General features: G+C 44.1%; 3 protein-coding genes across 3 annotated transcripts in view; all 3 read right to left on the reverse strand.

The window, feature by feature from the left end:
* Window positions 1–13: 13 nt before the first annotated feature.
* On the reverse strand, window positions 14–4,566 carry LOC143356150 (unconventional myosin-XIX). Its single transcript, XM_076791598.1, has 15 exons — window positions 4,335–4,566; window positions 4,205–4,265; window positions 3,895–4,130; window positions 3,500–3,823; window positions 3,143–3,407; window positions 2,807–3,070; window positions 2,496–2,731; window positions 2,242–2,418; window positions 1,901–2,109; window positions 1,683–1,834; window positions 1,427–1,618; window positions 599–1,368; window positions 445–528; window positions 222–361; window positions 14–147 (listed from the first exon to the last, which is right to left on the reverse strand). Exons 1-14 carry the CDS (start codon window positions 4,350–4,352, stop codon window positions 254–256), a joined length of 3,096 nt encoding a protein of 1,031 aa, XP_076647713.1. The 5' UTR covers window positions 4,353–4,566; the 3' UTR covers window positions 14–147; window positions 222–253.
* Window positions 4,567–4,573: 7 nt separating this feature from the next.
* Window positions 4,574–15,201, reverse strand: part of LOC143356152 (transducin beta-like protein 2) — a 62,394-nt gene continuing 51,766 nt past the window's right edge. Inside the window, exons 3-7 of the mRNA XM_076791605.1 lie at window positions 5,856–6,079; window positions 5,598–5,784; window positions 5,348–5,533; window positions 5,085–5,267; window positions 4,574–4,945 (exon numbers count right to left, since the gene is read on the reverse strand). Of these exons, the coding sequence (XP_076647720.1) occupies window positions 4,722–4,945; window positions 5,085–5,267; window positions 5,348–5,533; window positions 5,598–5,784; window positions 5,856–6,079 (1,004 nt within the window). The 3' untranslated portion in view covers window positions 4,574–4,721. The remainder of the gene's footprint in view (window positions 4,946–5,084; window positions 5,268–5,347; window positions 5,534–5,597; window positions 5,785–5,855; window positions 6,080–15,201) is intronic.
* Window positions 6,195–8,727, reverse strand: Mrna-cap (RNA guanylyltransferase and 5'-phosphatase mRNA capping enzyme). Its single transcript, XM_076791611.1, has 3 exons — window positions 7,434–8,727; window positions 7,210–7,342; window positions 6,195–7,124 (listed from the first exon to the last, which is right to left on the reverse strand). The coding sequence occupies exons 1-3, from the start codon at window positions 8,339–8,341 to the stop codon at window positions 6,393–6,395; spliced, it is 1,773 nt and encodes a 590-aa protein (XP_076647726.1). The 5' UTR covers window positions 8,342–8,727; the 3' UTR covers window positions 6,195–6,392.

Genomic DNA, 15,201 nt, shown 5'->3' on the forward strand with positions numbered 1-15,201 from the left:
GAAAATACATCGAGTTCTAACATTTTCCCGTTCAAGCGAGAAAACGTTTCTATATCGACGCATGTGCATGCCATTCGAGCATCGTTATTCGTGATCCAAATCGCAATAACCTCGTGCTTTTCTTCTAATAACGTGTCCTGTAAATGTCTATAAACGGTCGAAAGGTATTTATGCAATCAACGATAGAAACAAAAAAGAAGAAGACTGAAGTAAAAACTAACCTCGTGACAAAGGTCAGTGCCGTATCTATCTTTCAAAGGCAGTCTTGCAGTCCTCGCGGTAGTTCCGTGCACGGTAATATGTGAACGGAATATAGATTACTTGATTGCATAGGTCGAGCAATCGGTATCATGATCGGTACCTACAATACAAACATTTTGATAAATTAACATTGTCTTTTAATGCCGCTGCAATTTCAACTGTTTACATCTAAAACGCGCTTACCTCGCAGAGTCGTCGTCTACTCACAATTCTATTTCCATGGAACAGTATGCAATCGTTCGGTTGAATTGTACTTACACGTTTCCCCTAAAAATAAAACATTTTAAGAATAATCAAATTAACGATTCAAAGGAGAAGAGAGTATCAAAATATCAACCGTATCATAGAATGTACATCTTTTCCCGTTGCTATTCGACGTCTTACTTTCAAAGTACTCCCTCACAAAATTGTTATTACTATCGGTAAGTTTAATTTCGATATGGTTTTTGTAGACCTTCTGATGTCTAAATCTTGGCAATTTATTGGGTATGATTTTTCCAATCAATTTTTTAACATTGTTTTTTATGCTGTTTATAAGCCGATGTTTATGAACTTTCTTTTCTCGCACGTTTCTCGTGTCGCGTAGCATCTCTGAAACACTGACTTCCTCTTTCGAAACGGCAGTTTCTCCCTCTGAACAGACTTCAACCAATTTTTCTGTCACGTTCAAATGGATTCTTTCCACATTTGTCTCCGTCGCGTTGCTGTTAGGCGACTTACTTATTTCTGCGAAATTCTCGATCGGCGTTTCCTTTGTATCAACATTTTCATTATCGAGAACATTATCGTTCCAGAAGCCTGGACTAGAAATAAATACATCATCGTCTTTGGAACTACTCGACTGTTTAGATTCTTTTTCTGTCACGTTCAAATGGGTTCTTTCCACATCTGTCTCCGTCGCGTTGCTGTTAGGCGACCTACTTATTTCTACGAAATTTTCGATCGGCGTTTCCTTTGTATCAACATTTTCATTATCGTTCCAGAAGCCTGGACTAGAAATAAATACATCATCGTCTTCGGAACTACTCGACTGTTTAGATTCTTTTCCAGGAACGATTTCGTTCGTTGCGTCGTATTCGATCGGCTTGTCGGGAATTCTGTTCCGTCCTGCAAAAGTGTTTTTAGTCAGAGAAAGAGAATTCTAAAAAAGATGTCCAACGCTTACTGTGTCTGATCCAAAACCGTTGTATTTTATTTGCGCAATCCACAAGGTGTTTCCTCCTATTAGCTTCCAGTTTAAAAAACGCAGGCTCCGTTAAAAAGATCAATTGTCTTCCATAGTGGACCGACGTGTGCCATCTCTGTTCAGGTTCAACCGCCTCCAGAATCATTTTGCATTTGCCGACATCGACAACGTCTATCAACAAACAAACGTTCTCTGTACAGATTCGAAAGAAACGAACAAATGCGTGCAAGTTTACCTTCCGGTTGTTTAGAGTAGCGTCGATAGAATTCTTTATAGTGTAACCGTATTGGATATTTACACTTGGCGAGAGACAAAGCGTCGAAAATACCAGTGCACGCTAACTGTTTTCGAAAGTCTTGTTTGTCCCACTCACGATTGTTCAGTCGACTGGAAACTTATCTTAATGAATAAACGGTTCGAGGCTGTTCGCCATTCCACAGGTGTATAAATTACCTCGGTTTAATGCATCTCACATAATGTAAATCACACTTGCTCAACTCCTTCAGAAGTGTATCTATGCTATACTTCAATTTCGCCAGCATTGTCTTCTTCCTGGTGGATGAACTGACAAACTGCAGGCCTGGGTCCTTTTCAATCTTAAATAACGATCGAAGAAATGCGTTTTCACTTGTACGGAAAATCATGGATATCTCGTTTGGCACCTGTAGCACACGATCGTTAATAAATCTTCGTCCGAAAATTATGTTAACACTCGAACAGAAAATAAACAGAATAACAGATTTGTCCATTGAAATGTTCACATCATTTCGACATACTCTGTGCACAACGAATACCTTGTCGGTGTTTTTGGATAACAAATCTTCTATGGAATATGCAACAGGACAGGAGTAATGTTGCACAACGAAATTGTCTTCCCTCACGCCTAGAAATTTGTTTTGAACGCCGCGCAACTTTTTATAGACGAGCTGTGTAATTTCGGATACGCTTGTCGCTATAGGCGATTGAGAAGCCTGCAAATCAAGAATGAATCACACTAGAATTCGTAGATTTGCATTGCGCAAAATTAAGCGCAAGATTCGTTACGCACGTCGTTCAAGGTCAGGAATAGAGCTTCCTCGAGGACGGTCAACCGTTCTTTGTATATGTCGATAGTGTCCGAAGGTTCGTTGCTATCAACGAATCCTTCCTCCTGCAAATGCTTTCGGCTATTCTCTAAATACGTTCCCATGAAGTATTGTTGCATCTTTTCGTTGGCGTAATTCACGCAAAGCTGTTCCATGCCATTCTTGTTGAACGACTCGAAGCCGAATATGTCCAATATCCCTGAATATCAAATCCAAAATGAAAACGTGTAAGACCCGGCGTGGTGTAGCATTGTATAATACTTTTTCGACGTACCGAGCCACTGCGAGTATTCGCGTTTCACGGACAATGCGTCGTTCGCGCGACACAAGACCCAATAAAAAAGCAGATCGTACAAGTGTCTGATAATGCTGTACAGCCTGGTGCGACACGCGTCGACGGTTACAAGGCAGCGATGATACGTGGTGTGTTTCCTCCAGGTACTCTTCGGATCGATGAGAATGGTAGTGAGTAACTCTGTCACGACGTCCTCGGTTAAGCAACTCAACTTGCAAGTACTTTCCAGAGCTTCTCTCGACTCTGAAAACGAAACATCGCGGGCCTCTTCGGTTATGGCAGTTCAATTCTAATTCCGCAGGGTCGCTCACGCACCTTTGTCGTCGAGATCGATCGTGCAAGCTTCGCCAATCTTTTTGAACGTGATGTTTCCCATGTGGATCAGCAGAGCAAGAGTTTCAAGAATATGTTTCTTCTGATCGTCGCCGAACCTCAGAACGTCCATGGCTTTTAAAGTGTCTTGAAACCCTTCTTGGAAGTACGTTTTCTTGCTGTAATCCACGATGTTCAATATATCGTAGTTTCGGTACTTGGATAAATGAAGCTTTTGCAGGTCAACGTTCGACAGCCCGAATATCATCTGTAAACGCGTGTGTGTCGGTTACATACGTCATACATTGTTTACATAGATTGTACGGGCGAGTGCAGAATTGAGAAAACCGGAGGTCGAACCTGGTAAAATATATGAAAATTACTCGAGCCCCTTGTCACCCTACTCCTCTCCATAAGGAACGAATTGATGGTCGCTCCAGAAATGGCACCAGCTTCGTAATGGAATCGTATAAGCTGTCCATGCCTCGAACTGACTTCGTTCCTCTCGGTGGACGCGGTCGTGAAAGCGGACACGAAACGACAGGCGTCCGTAATTCTTAACATAATATTCGGCGTGCGATCCCCGTCGCGCGTCGAATGTTTGTTCATTCTGCTGAAGAATTCTAAACACTTTACAGCGTTGAACGTCTTTCCCGTTTCGGTCTCTCCGCTTATAACGATCACCTTGCAAAGACAAAACGTCGTACAGTGAAATCTGTTTTGCGGGTTTCAAATGATTCGAATGATCGCGTTACCTGACAATTTCTGCCGAGCTGCTGAGTGAGATTGTAATGGGCCTTGGCCGCCACAGTGAATATATGAGGATTCGATTCGTACATCTTTTCGGACATATCGACGTGCTTGTCGAACTCGGAGAAGTTGTACAATTGCGAGGTCGACACTTCATTGTTCGGATTCAACGCTAGCAGGAGAGGACCGACCCAGGTGTAAATTTGACCGTGTTGCAGCCGCTCCAAAAGAAAATCTATAACTGAGCGAAAACCGTTGTTCGCTGAAAGATCTTTGAAACGACACGCAACAAACACGCAACATTTCTATACGCACTGGTGTCCTCGGGCAAGGCGCTCAAGTCGTTAAGTAAATCCCATCCGATCGGCGAAACCGGCTACTAAAATCCACACAAGTTACCCAACGAAAATCGACAATGCAAACGTACTCGAAATCGATAGCAAACCTTTCTCGTCGCAGCCATGGTTCGTCACGCTTCGCAACTGTCGCTCGAAGTAAACGAATAACATATTCTCGGAAATAAATATTTACATGGCCAAGGTCGCGGAAGACGCGGCATACACGTTCGCCCGAATTTTTCGAAACGAGCATGCAGCAAAAACGAACGTTACCGTTGACGCGCGTATTTACAAGAAAACAACCGAGTCGCCTGAAGTGTGTACCGCCTCTCTGAACAAACGAACATTAATATGAACCCCTTTATTCAAATACATTAAAAAATTATGTTATAAATGGATTTCTTCTTTGCACAGGAGAAATGCAACGTTCAAATGCAGTATCTCCGTTTGAAAAATTCATCGTCGTAGAAAGGGTAAGCTTCGCGATCGGATCGTTAAGGACACTTTTCTTGCATCGTCTCGAGGAACTTCCGGTTGTCGACGATGAGCTTCTCCAACCGTTCCTTCGTAGCGGACGTTTGCTTCTGCGCGAGCTTGCGTTTCGCCGATTCGACGGCCGCCCGGTAACCGGTTACATTGCGGAAGACTTTTATGTGCTTATCGCCGGCAACCAAAATGTACTCTCCCAGAGCATCGAAGGCCAGACACGTAATAGGACCTGCGATAATACAATTACGTTACTACTATGTACGCATAGTTTTACTTCTCGGAAGAAGTCAACAGAATTCTTCAGAATTTGTAATTGCTTTAGACCCCAGTTCGCAATCAAAATGTCGAACGTGCAAAAGAGAAATTACCGAGGAAAATATCTTCTATGGTATTGTCCAGAGCGCCGGTAACCGTCGAGTAAAAACTTAACGAGGATCCATGGGCTATCGCCAGCACTTCTGTGTTAGGAGAGAGCGCGATCCTAGCTGTCGGTGCGTTGTCCCATGATCCAGACAAAAGCATACGTGGATCTTCTCCCTTCTCAAATTCAACTGTAAACAGACGAAACGTTAACGCACTCTAGTCTGATTATCGGTGATCAATTTCATCGACACGTTTACCAAGCTATTACCTTTCGTGTTGTACAAGCGATAGGTACCGTCCTTCGAGACGGTGGTCATGTGACTGCTGTCGGCACTGAAGTTGAAGTCAAATATCCCAGACGAATGGCCAGCAAGATCGAAAGCCTTCGAGACTTGCTTGAAATCACCCGATTTTGTGAATAGAACCTCGAACACGTTCACGTCTGGCGTGAATCCTGAAAAACAACGTTACCTTAGACTGTACGCCTCTGTTTGGAAGAATCATTAATTAATCGTTACCTGAAGCGGCGACGAAACGTCCGCACGGTGACATGCGTGCCCTGTAAGTGGACCCCAAATATAGTTCTATCGTTGCAAGGATTTGACCCTTCAGATCCCATATCGTCAGATCGTTCGCCTTGCTGCACGTGATTATGTATTTTCCCGTGCACGCGATGTCCATGCCAACAATATCCTCGGTGTGTTTCTGAAATTTCCATAGGTGTGAGAAAGCATTGTTACAAAGGACTAGCATCACGAGGCACGTTCGAACTATACCTTAGGAAACTCTAAAGCCTTGGTCGCCGAACCTAACGTTCCGTCTGACTTTTTCGAAATCTTGTACACCTCGATGGTGTTCGCCACACCTTTGTGTATAATGAAAGCTTTGCCATCCGGGGACCACCGGATCAACGTTGCATGATCGAATTCGATGTTCACACGCAGCGATCTCTTCTCTTTGATCGCGAGTTCTTTCGTAAACCAAAGTAACACGGTTCTGTCTGAAACAGAGAGAATAATAAATTGAGAATAATACGTACAACAGAGAATGATAATACAAACCGAGGTGTCGTTGCACGCTGAAAGGAGTAGGAAATAATGTGAGTACACCGAGGCATATTATATAAAGGTTTTCTTTTTATTGAATAAACAGTTCCAGCCGTGTAAGGCGTTGATTTAAAATTAGTAGAATGAGCTACGTAACAGTGTTTAAATCATGTAAACTGCTTCAAGTGTTCATGCTAAATATATCGTTCTTGAACTCTTAAGTAAAGAATAATGTCGGCGAGGTTGGCGCGCTCAATTAACTGCAAACTATAGGCGTTTTCTTTTGCTTGGCGGTGGCATGAGATCGGAATCGTTTTGTATGAACGCATGCTCTTCGATGTAACGCAACAGTCGTTCTTTCGTGATCGGTTTCTCGATACTTCTGCATACGGACTCAGCCGTGCTCTGCGAGTTCGGGAACAATTTGTCTGTTCTCTCCCTCATGAAAACCCATTTGTCCTTCTCGAATTTGCACTCTATGATCGCGTTGTTCAAGTTCTTTATTTCTTTGGTCAGATTCATTTTAGTGAACGGCACGTTTAATCCTCCCACGTACAGGTGTCCGACCTTCTTCGAAACGATTCCCATTCCGGATTCTGTAATTATTTGCAAACGAAAATCGACCGAGTTCATCGACAATGGTTTCCATTTTAACACTTTAACGGAAACTCCGGGACAATACGGATCCTTGGATGGTTGAAATATCAAACCGTCGGGCTCGTGGCCAAGCTGCTTGGCAAACTTATCGCTTAAGAGACAGCCGGCCATCCTAACGTCCCAAAACGATTTTAGTCTCACTGCAAAAGGTTCTGTCTCCTTGTGCAGTCTTCCTTCTCTCAACGCTTTGTGCCTGCCGCCCATGATACTCTTCTCGATCTTGCAATAACGATCAGGGTAGAACGGCAATTCGCTCGTATTCATCCCATCGTACATAATCACGTCGTAAACTAAATATCTTGGAATCTGTGTGCCATTTACTTCCTTGTCAATTACCATTTCCTACAAAAACAAAACTTCCGTGCAGGAATCACAAAAAAAGTGGGACCCGATACGCTTTACAAATCCTTGGATAAATGTTACTTACGCCATCCACCAATGTGTCTCTTAGGTTCCTCGGCTGTTCTATGTGCGGAAACGATAATCCACTAACTTGAAACACGCTATTGTTCCTGTCTATAAAATAAATCTCTCCGTTCTCTTGTATCAACATCATATACCTAGATGAACACAGATAACAAGCCTTAGTTCAATAATAAATCCTATTACATATTTGTGTCTACCGCTTCAAAAAATACATAAGTATCCAACCTGGTTCCATCCGCTTTCCAGGATACTCTGTATGGTTTTTCGTGTAACAACGTAATATTATCCTCGTCCATAGAAACCGGTTGGGAACCTGGGAATCCTGTCGACCGCCACGAACATATTTGTTGAACACGTCTCTGTACCACACTGAACTTCCTCTCCTCCAATATCGGAGTAACACCAGGTACGCCTTCCATGAACACCGGATTCTTATTTTGAAATTCGCGTTTTCTTTTCCTCAATGGTTTATCCGTCTCCGTGCTAGGACCTTCGTCGGTGTCTGGCACGTTCGAATCGTCATACTCTAAACACCAAGCGGGTTTCTGAGGAGGATTCGGAGCATCCTCTACGTCGTCGTACCTCCTGTATAATTCTTGAATGTAGTCTGCCTTATAAATACCCGGTGGTCTAGCCGCAGCAAATTTTGCCAAGCCAGCGTCAACGCTGGTACCGTCGTTTTCTACTAAATAGCTAATGATAAGGAAGCCGGTTCTATTGAAACCGTGAGTACAATGTACACCTATGATCTCCAGCGGATTGTACAAGATAAAATTTTTACAGACTTGCACGAAAGTTTTCGTTTGCTCTTCGGAGGGAGTTTCGCCGTGGCCTCTGCATTGCAGCTTCAAGTATTTACAGCCGTATTCTTCCAAACTTTTCTTGTCGTAGAATCTTGTGGTGTTGGTTAGATCTATCCAAAGTCCGAGCTTCAGTCTCTGGCTTTTTAGAGAGGCAAAGAGCATGTCGAGAGTGAATCGACATTCTTCCGGTACTTGACTGTTGAACGCGGACGAGAGCGGAGTTTTGAATGCCAAAAACTTGTTCTGAACCAAGGTCATCGCTTTTCGCGGACAGTGAAGCCATCGAGGCGGAATCGGACCCTTGCTGTTGCTGTTGTAGTTCGACGACATTTTCTTGTTTTCTTTAACCCGAGATCAACGGATCTCGACCAGTCTTGTGGATCGAAAAGAAAATTCGTCGACGAGGAAGATGAACAGGTGAGAGTGAAGAAACGAGGGGATTCGTTCGAACGTTCTTCTCCGCGGAAGACAACGAAACGTGAAATTACTGACACTACACACCGTATACTTGTTGGTTGCACCTTAGTTCGTCATTCCTCCGTTCCCTGGTCGGGCACGCGGAGCGAACGTAACATTTTCGATATATACCAGTGTCGTCGATTCTTCTCGACGAATCGTATTTTCTAGCCTCGAAAAATGATTCTGCGAATCTCGTGCTGTACCGAAAACCCGAGACACTAGAACAGCTGTTACTGGCGTCCACTGTCCGCCATTACGTGCTTTCACCGTTTCGACTATCGACCGCGCGGCAGTTCGATAGGTCGACCACGATCGACGATATCGACGTGTTCGATGGCGCGAAATTTGAATTTGAAAATTTTAGAACGAAAGTTAGCGGGCTTTCGATTTGTTAACCGATGCGATTAATAATCAAATTCTCGAGAGAAAGAGAGAGGAAGAGGGTAATGCATAAAATCCATCGGCTCGGCTCATTCTGGGACGGTTTAACCCTAAACGCTCCGACTTCTAATTATAAATATTCCGGCAACTCCAACTTGTTCTCATCATACTTCGACTCGCAAGTTTTTAAGTGTCGGATTTTAAATGCTACAATGACGTGTAAATAATAATATTAAAGTCATTCAAAAGAATTTTTATTCATCTCAGAAGTACTATAATTTTGATTACAATATTTCTATTAATCGGTCGCACATCGGTGGTGCCCGAGAGGCACACTTGGAGCGTTAAGGGTTAAAATTACCGAGCCAAAAGCGATTCCCGGCGGTTGAACCGTGATTCGACGAATCCCTGAACCTGTGTGTCCACGGTTAGAAAAACGTGGCTCCTCGGCGTCAGGGTCGTCGCGCCGCGTCGGTTAGATTACCTAAAATATAAGCATGAACACAGAGACGAGCAGAGCGAGACACCGGCAAGGACAAGCAGACAAAGTAGCAGGGGGAAATCGTGCTTGCAGGAAAGGAACGAGATCCGTCCTTGATGCTCCACGGTCGAATAATATCTTGCGCATCGGGCGACCAGTTGACGACAAAAGCTTAGGCTCGCCCGATAAGAACGTTTACTGTTCCCAAATCGAAAGAACGCTCCTTTCCTAAACCCCTGCACGCCTCGCTCGCGCTTTACACTACTTTCCATAAGTATTAAAAAAACATTTCTGTAGTAGCAAACATTTCTTTCTTTTCTAGGAAACTAGTTGGTCTAACATCTAAAAAAGATTCAAGCCATTTGGACCAATTTTAAAACAGTTATTCCGCTTGAAAAGGTGTCCAAATACTTATGGACAGTAGTGTACATCGCGACGCGAACTTAACTTTAGAAATTCAGGAGCGATTTATACGACGAGCACGTGTCCTCTGTATAATTATCACAGTCCAACACCAAATTTATTTTGCAATACCTGTTGGCCGATTCTTATAGACTTTGTCATTCCAAAACCAAATCCGAAAGCAGAATTGCTCTATCACGCAACGTTTTCGAAAAATATTGGTTTTTGTACCAACGTCGACTGCGCATAGCGACGGCCCTGGCGAGTCGAGAAAAGGCTGCAATGGCCGCGTGGCGCGAACGCGTCGCGCACAAGCTATCAATGAATATTTTCTTAACCTGCTCGTACACTAAGGGAACCAAATACTTTTCGCGAATGGTTTCTTCACCAGAAATGTCTGTACAATCCATTCCTGTATAGTAAACTTCTCCTACATAAAGGATTTTTCACATAAATACAAAAATAGAGCGTATAAAGTACCCGCGTCGGCTCTTTTTCAAACTTTAACAGCCATGTACAACTATTAGGAAGTACATAAAAATATAATCAACTATATGGATATGTAGAGGAGAGTCCCCTCTATCTTTTGACACGAACCTGAACTCTCTCGCGTGTTTAGTTTCGGCGTAACGCGTAATTTTTTATCAGAATCATGCATTCTTAAAAAAAGACCAATATTTTTCGAAAACGTTGCGCGACAGAGCAATTCTGCTTTCGGATTTGGTTTCAGAATGACAGAGTCTATGAGAATCAAAAAAAGTTTTATTTTGTAGGCCAGTGTTGTACAGGGTGTCCCAGGCAACTGGAACAGGCTGTACCTCCTAAACGGTTGGTAATAGAGGAAAATGTGATAAGAAAAAGTTGAATGGCCTCAGACGGTGCATAATACGCAACTAGTTTTACGCACTTTTGTGCATCGGTGCGTCAGAAAAATGCAACTGCACTTTTTTTTTATAATGGAAACCTACATTTTTGACTGCACCACCAATCGATGCAGTTTGCTGTGCTCTACATAAAAGTACTAACACAGGTATGCCCTGTTCCCGTTGCGTGGGACACCCTATGTACTGATCTGTTGTTTCTTGCAGGATATTCATTTCGACGGGGGAAGATCGTAGATGAATATGTGGAAGGACACGTGTAACTGGTAATTGCACGTTGCGGGTCGTGTAAATGTAAAAGCAGAACTCTGTCCGTGCTACATACAAACATGGACCGGCTGTGTTACACGGGCTACACGGGCTTCACGGGCTACGGTCGGGCCCGACGTGCACCGGAGAAAGCGTGACCGGGGTGAACGAGAGCAACGCGTTTCGTTGCAATAAAGCGATATCCGACGCGACGCGACACGACGCGACGCGACGTTAACGTACGACTCCGCTAAATATAAGTCGTTTCTTCGAGGCTAACCCACGCTGCGCGTTCGTTTTCGACGCGCGTAAATTTTGCGTCCACGTATAATCGTACGTAGACGCATGATCCAGAAGTAGATGCATTAGTTATCTGCGCGGAAAACAGTTTTTCTTTTCATTTCGTTCAACTTTTAACATTTTCTAGAATGCATCGACACCGACCGACGCGGTTCGAAATTGAAAATATAGTAAGCTCGCGAGAGCATACGTTCGCATACTTTTGAACGGCAGTGTATGCAGTATGCGCTGCTCTCTCTCTCTCTCTCTCTCTCTCTCTCTCTCTCTCTCTCTCTCTCGTAGGGTCGTCAACCAAGAATAAACCAAACGAAGATTCTCACGCAAAAGCGCGCTTCCATCGCGGCGAGCCGCGACGCTCCTTTGATCCATCGATCGCCTGAACGAGGGTCAACTCCGAAAGGTCGATCTCGAGGAAGGAAATTTCTGGATTGGAAACTAATCGATGCGTAGGTGCAATTTAAAGCGCGAGAAGGATTGAAAGAGTTTAAGAAATGTATAGGTCCCGGAGCTTGTTAAAATTGGTAAAGGAACAATTTTCTGCTTGGTTCCTGTTCATTCAAATCGGCAGTCTATCGACGCTCTATCTTGACTTTATTTTTATCCGAAGAAATTGTTTCTCTGTTTTGTTCCGACTCTCGGGGAAATCTGTTGGGGACGCGCGTCGATCGTTTCTTCGAAAACTATGTAATCGTGAATACTCCGTGCCGATTGGCATGTTCACGTTCGGTGACGGTACGTCAACAGCGGATAACATTCGCTGCAGAAGCGAAACGTGAACTTTTGCGTCAACGAGCCCTCGATTAGCACACTCCGGCTACGAGACACGAGACTCCAGTCACGAGACTAATTGACGTCGATTCCGAAGATGCGACGCGACGCGCAAAGATCAACACGTTTCCCAGATAACGTCGCGAACGTAGAAATATTTTTCCTGAAATCGGGCCGCGGCAAAATTCTCGTCGCGATAAATACAATCGGGAACGAGGATGATGGACGGTCGCGAGCAGGAATCGACGTAACGCGTCGAACAACGCGTGTCGCAATCGGCGCGCAAACGACGAGCCACGTTCGAGCCTCTTCCGTTTGATTTCTCAATTGACAATGGCCCAACCTGCCTACAGAATATCTAATATCGTCGCCGTCTCTATTGATCTCGCCGGCAGGCTCCCAGGACCTTTCGAAGAAACAATCGTTTCTCGGTTGATTTTTTTTTGGAAAATTAGTTTCTCTTGCTTTCTGCGCGGAACGAGACGCCATCCTCGCATAGTGGCAAGGGCTCCCGATCGAAAAGAAATTCTCGGGAGAGAAGAAAAGGTTATTTAATAATAATAATATTGCTTTATTCAGCCTTACAGCCAAGAATTGGGCTCGGTTTGCAATATCCTATAATTACAACAAAATAAAACTATCTTATCCACGCATTCTCTCTCTCTCAAGAAGAAAAGGTTATTTACTCTGCGTATATCTCCGCAAATAAAATTTTTTAAAAGAATCGTACTTTGGCGCATTATGCACTCACTGTATAAAAATCGAAAATTTATAAAATCGATTTTTTGCCGCCTCGGCACCACCGTGCGCCGTCCCGTGGTAATCGGTCCTGTCAACAGCGTGCAATTACGAGAAACATGCGAATTTCTGCGAGTGCCACCGGGACGCTGTGATCGGCCCGCCTCCAATTTGCACGGAGCAAAGTTTCACGTCGCGAACGCGAATCGAAAGTTAGGCTATTTTTGATTTTCGTTTGGAAGTTGGACACGCTGGAAGTTCGGTTGTTCGTCGCGGTGGATTTCTTGGCTGGCTGGAGCCGCGAAAGAGAAATTCTCAAGAAAGTCGATAAAATAGAATCGTGTTAACGTCGAATCACGCGAGCGAGTTGATCGCCGCGACAAGCCGTGCCGTGCCGGCTCGGTCAATTGAAAATTGAACGATCGCTCGCGATTAGAATACTCGTTCGAGCAAACGTCGCGAGTAAACGCACGCCAAGGTTTGCTTGCTGGGAGCAAACGTTCCCAGCATCCTCCTACCAGAGTATATATATATATATATATATATATATATATATATATACCAGAGTAAGGTAATTCTAGGTAGGTAATTCTTCACAGAAGATGAAATTTACCAATATAATTAATGAAAACAAGAAATTAACAACGAAATTTAGAGAAGTGCCGAAAAATAGGCCATTTGTCCGCACTATGGGCACTTTGGACAAAATCGGATTCAAAATCAAGGAACTTTCAATACAAATGAGGTAGAGCGATGAAATTTTTTTAAAATTAAAGCTGAAACTTTGTAGAATATGGGAAAAATAGGGAGATTATTACCATCCAATCATTTCAACGAAATAATGACTTCATTAGTTTTTGTCACAAAAATCTATCTTTCCCAAAATCCTGAGGTCGTAGACAAATTTTGAGACCAGATTTGAAATCAGCGTGAAAAAATCTATGGGAAATGATGTATAGCATGTTAAAAAACAATTTTTTCCGCGCGTGGTATTGGAAAAACGAAAATTTTCTTGAATTTGTGCGCGTTTAACGAATTTTCTCGAGGTTAAAAAACGTTCGTACCACAATCTCTCTATTTTTCCCATATTCCACAAAGTTGCAGCTTTCATTTAAAAAAAATTTCATCGCTCTACCTCATTCCTATCGAAAGTTCCTTGATTTTGAATCCGATTTTGTCCAAATTGCCCCACTGTGCGCCGCATCGCGACATACTTTCCTCTCCTGCTGCAATTGTTTTGCAATCCTGCCGTCCTATTCGACAGCAACGCGACCGCTATCGCGAAAGATCGTCACCTTTCGTCCTGTTATTCACCGGTCGTGCTGATGCGTCGTTTCCGTGGAACGCAGTAAACGGACGACTCCTTATCGTTATCGGTCCACGGTAAACACGGGCTTGTTTGCGCGCCGCGAGCAACAAACCGCTCCTGTTTTGCGGTTGTTGGTTTATAATTATAGAGGCTCCTATATTCGCGGTTCCTTCATCGGAAACTTTTCCTCTCCGCGAGCGGAGGTTTATTGTCGGTTTCGATCGACCGGTGTCGTTTGAATTTCGGTCACGGCGGGATCGCGAAATGATTCGTGCCGTTGCTACGTGGATGGCGTACGAATCCCACGGCACGAATCATCCGGGCATCGGTCGCGAATCTCGTTGACCGCAAGAGATCCATCATCCGTCTCCGAGGAATCTTGCGACGTTTTCTTCTGTTGTCTGTCGTTTCCGAGTCAGAGGGACGACACGCTCGAGCTTCGCGAGCCGACGGAGGTGGAGAAAGTTCCTCCGGGCCGGCGATCCACCGATTCACAGATCCACGGATCCACAGATCCGCCCCCTCGCCCAGGAAACGCTCGATCGGGATACCCACGCGCCCTATCCGAGGCAAGAAAGTTGCTGCAGACTTGATTTTCTCTCGGCAACCGGCTCCTGTCTTGACATGCCCTGGTTCGAGCAACGTATATACGTGTCTACTATGTCTCTCTTTGTCCTTTCCCGATAGATATCTCTCCCGCGCTATCTCTCTCTTTCTTCTTTTCTCTGTCGCAGCGAAGAGGCAACGGTTTGACGGTCACCGGGGCTCGATGATCCGACACACGTCAACCGACGCTATTCAAACCGTTTCTGCGTGGGCGGTTTCGGCGGAATCCTTGAGCCGCGACCGGAATTATCCGCCGGTATTCCCGTCAACCGAATCAACCGATTATCAACTCGACCGCGCGAATCGTGTCCTCTGCAGCAGTTCCTTCGCATTTTTTGCTTTATCTCTCATTACGATGATTCGCACTTGACTAAACGATACAATCTTATATTGAAAGACAGACGACATAAACAAGAGAATAACGAAAATATAGGTTTCCATTTGAAAAAACAAAGTTGACCTTCAAATGACCTTGGAAACGCCACACAAATAAAACACTGATACTGCCCCTCTCTTTCCACCTCGAAATCCTCGGACACGTGTTTTACACTTTTTTTATACTTTTCGAGATGTTCGGCCGGAAAGTTTTCAAATGAACACCCTGTATGTATACAAC

Source organism: Halictus rubicundus, chromosome 8 (assembly GCF_050948215.1).
Source record: "Halictus rubicundus isolate RS-2024b chromosome 8, iyHalRubi1_principal, whole genome shotgun sequence".
In the NCBI taxonomy this organism is placed as follows: domain Eukaryota; kingdom Metazoa; phylum Arthropoda; class Insecta; order Hymenoptera; family Halictidae; genus Halictus; species Halictus rubicundus.

Excerpts from the sequence above, each read along its gene's own strand:
- LOC143356150 (XM_076791598.1), bottom strand. Across the intron at positions 3,071-3,142 it reads GATCGATCTCGACGACAAAG|AGTCGAGAGAAGCTCTGGAA; the intron begins GTGCGTGAGCGA and ends TTTCGTTTTCAG. Across the intron at positions 1,619-1,682 it reads CTACTCTAAACAACCGGAAG|ACGTTGTCGATGTCGGCAAA; the intron begins GTAAACTTGCAC and ends GTTTGTTGATAG.
- Mrna-cap (XM_076791611.1), bottom strand. The coding sequence starts at position 8,341 with ATGTCGTCGAACTACAACAGCAACAGCAAGGGTCCGATTCCGCCTCGA. Across the intron at positions 7,343-7,433 it reads TGGAAAGCGGATGGAACCAG|GTATATGATGTTGATACAAG; the intron begins GTTGGATACTTA and ends GTGTTCATCTAG. Across the intron at positions 7,125-7,209 it reads GAGACACATTGGTGGATGGC|GAAATGGTAATTGACAAGGA; the intron begins GTAAGTAACATT and ends TTGTTTTTGTAG.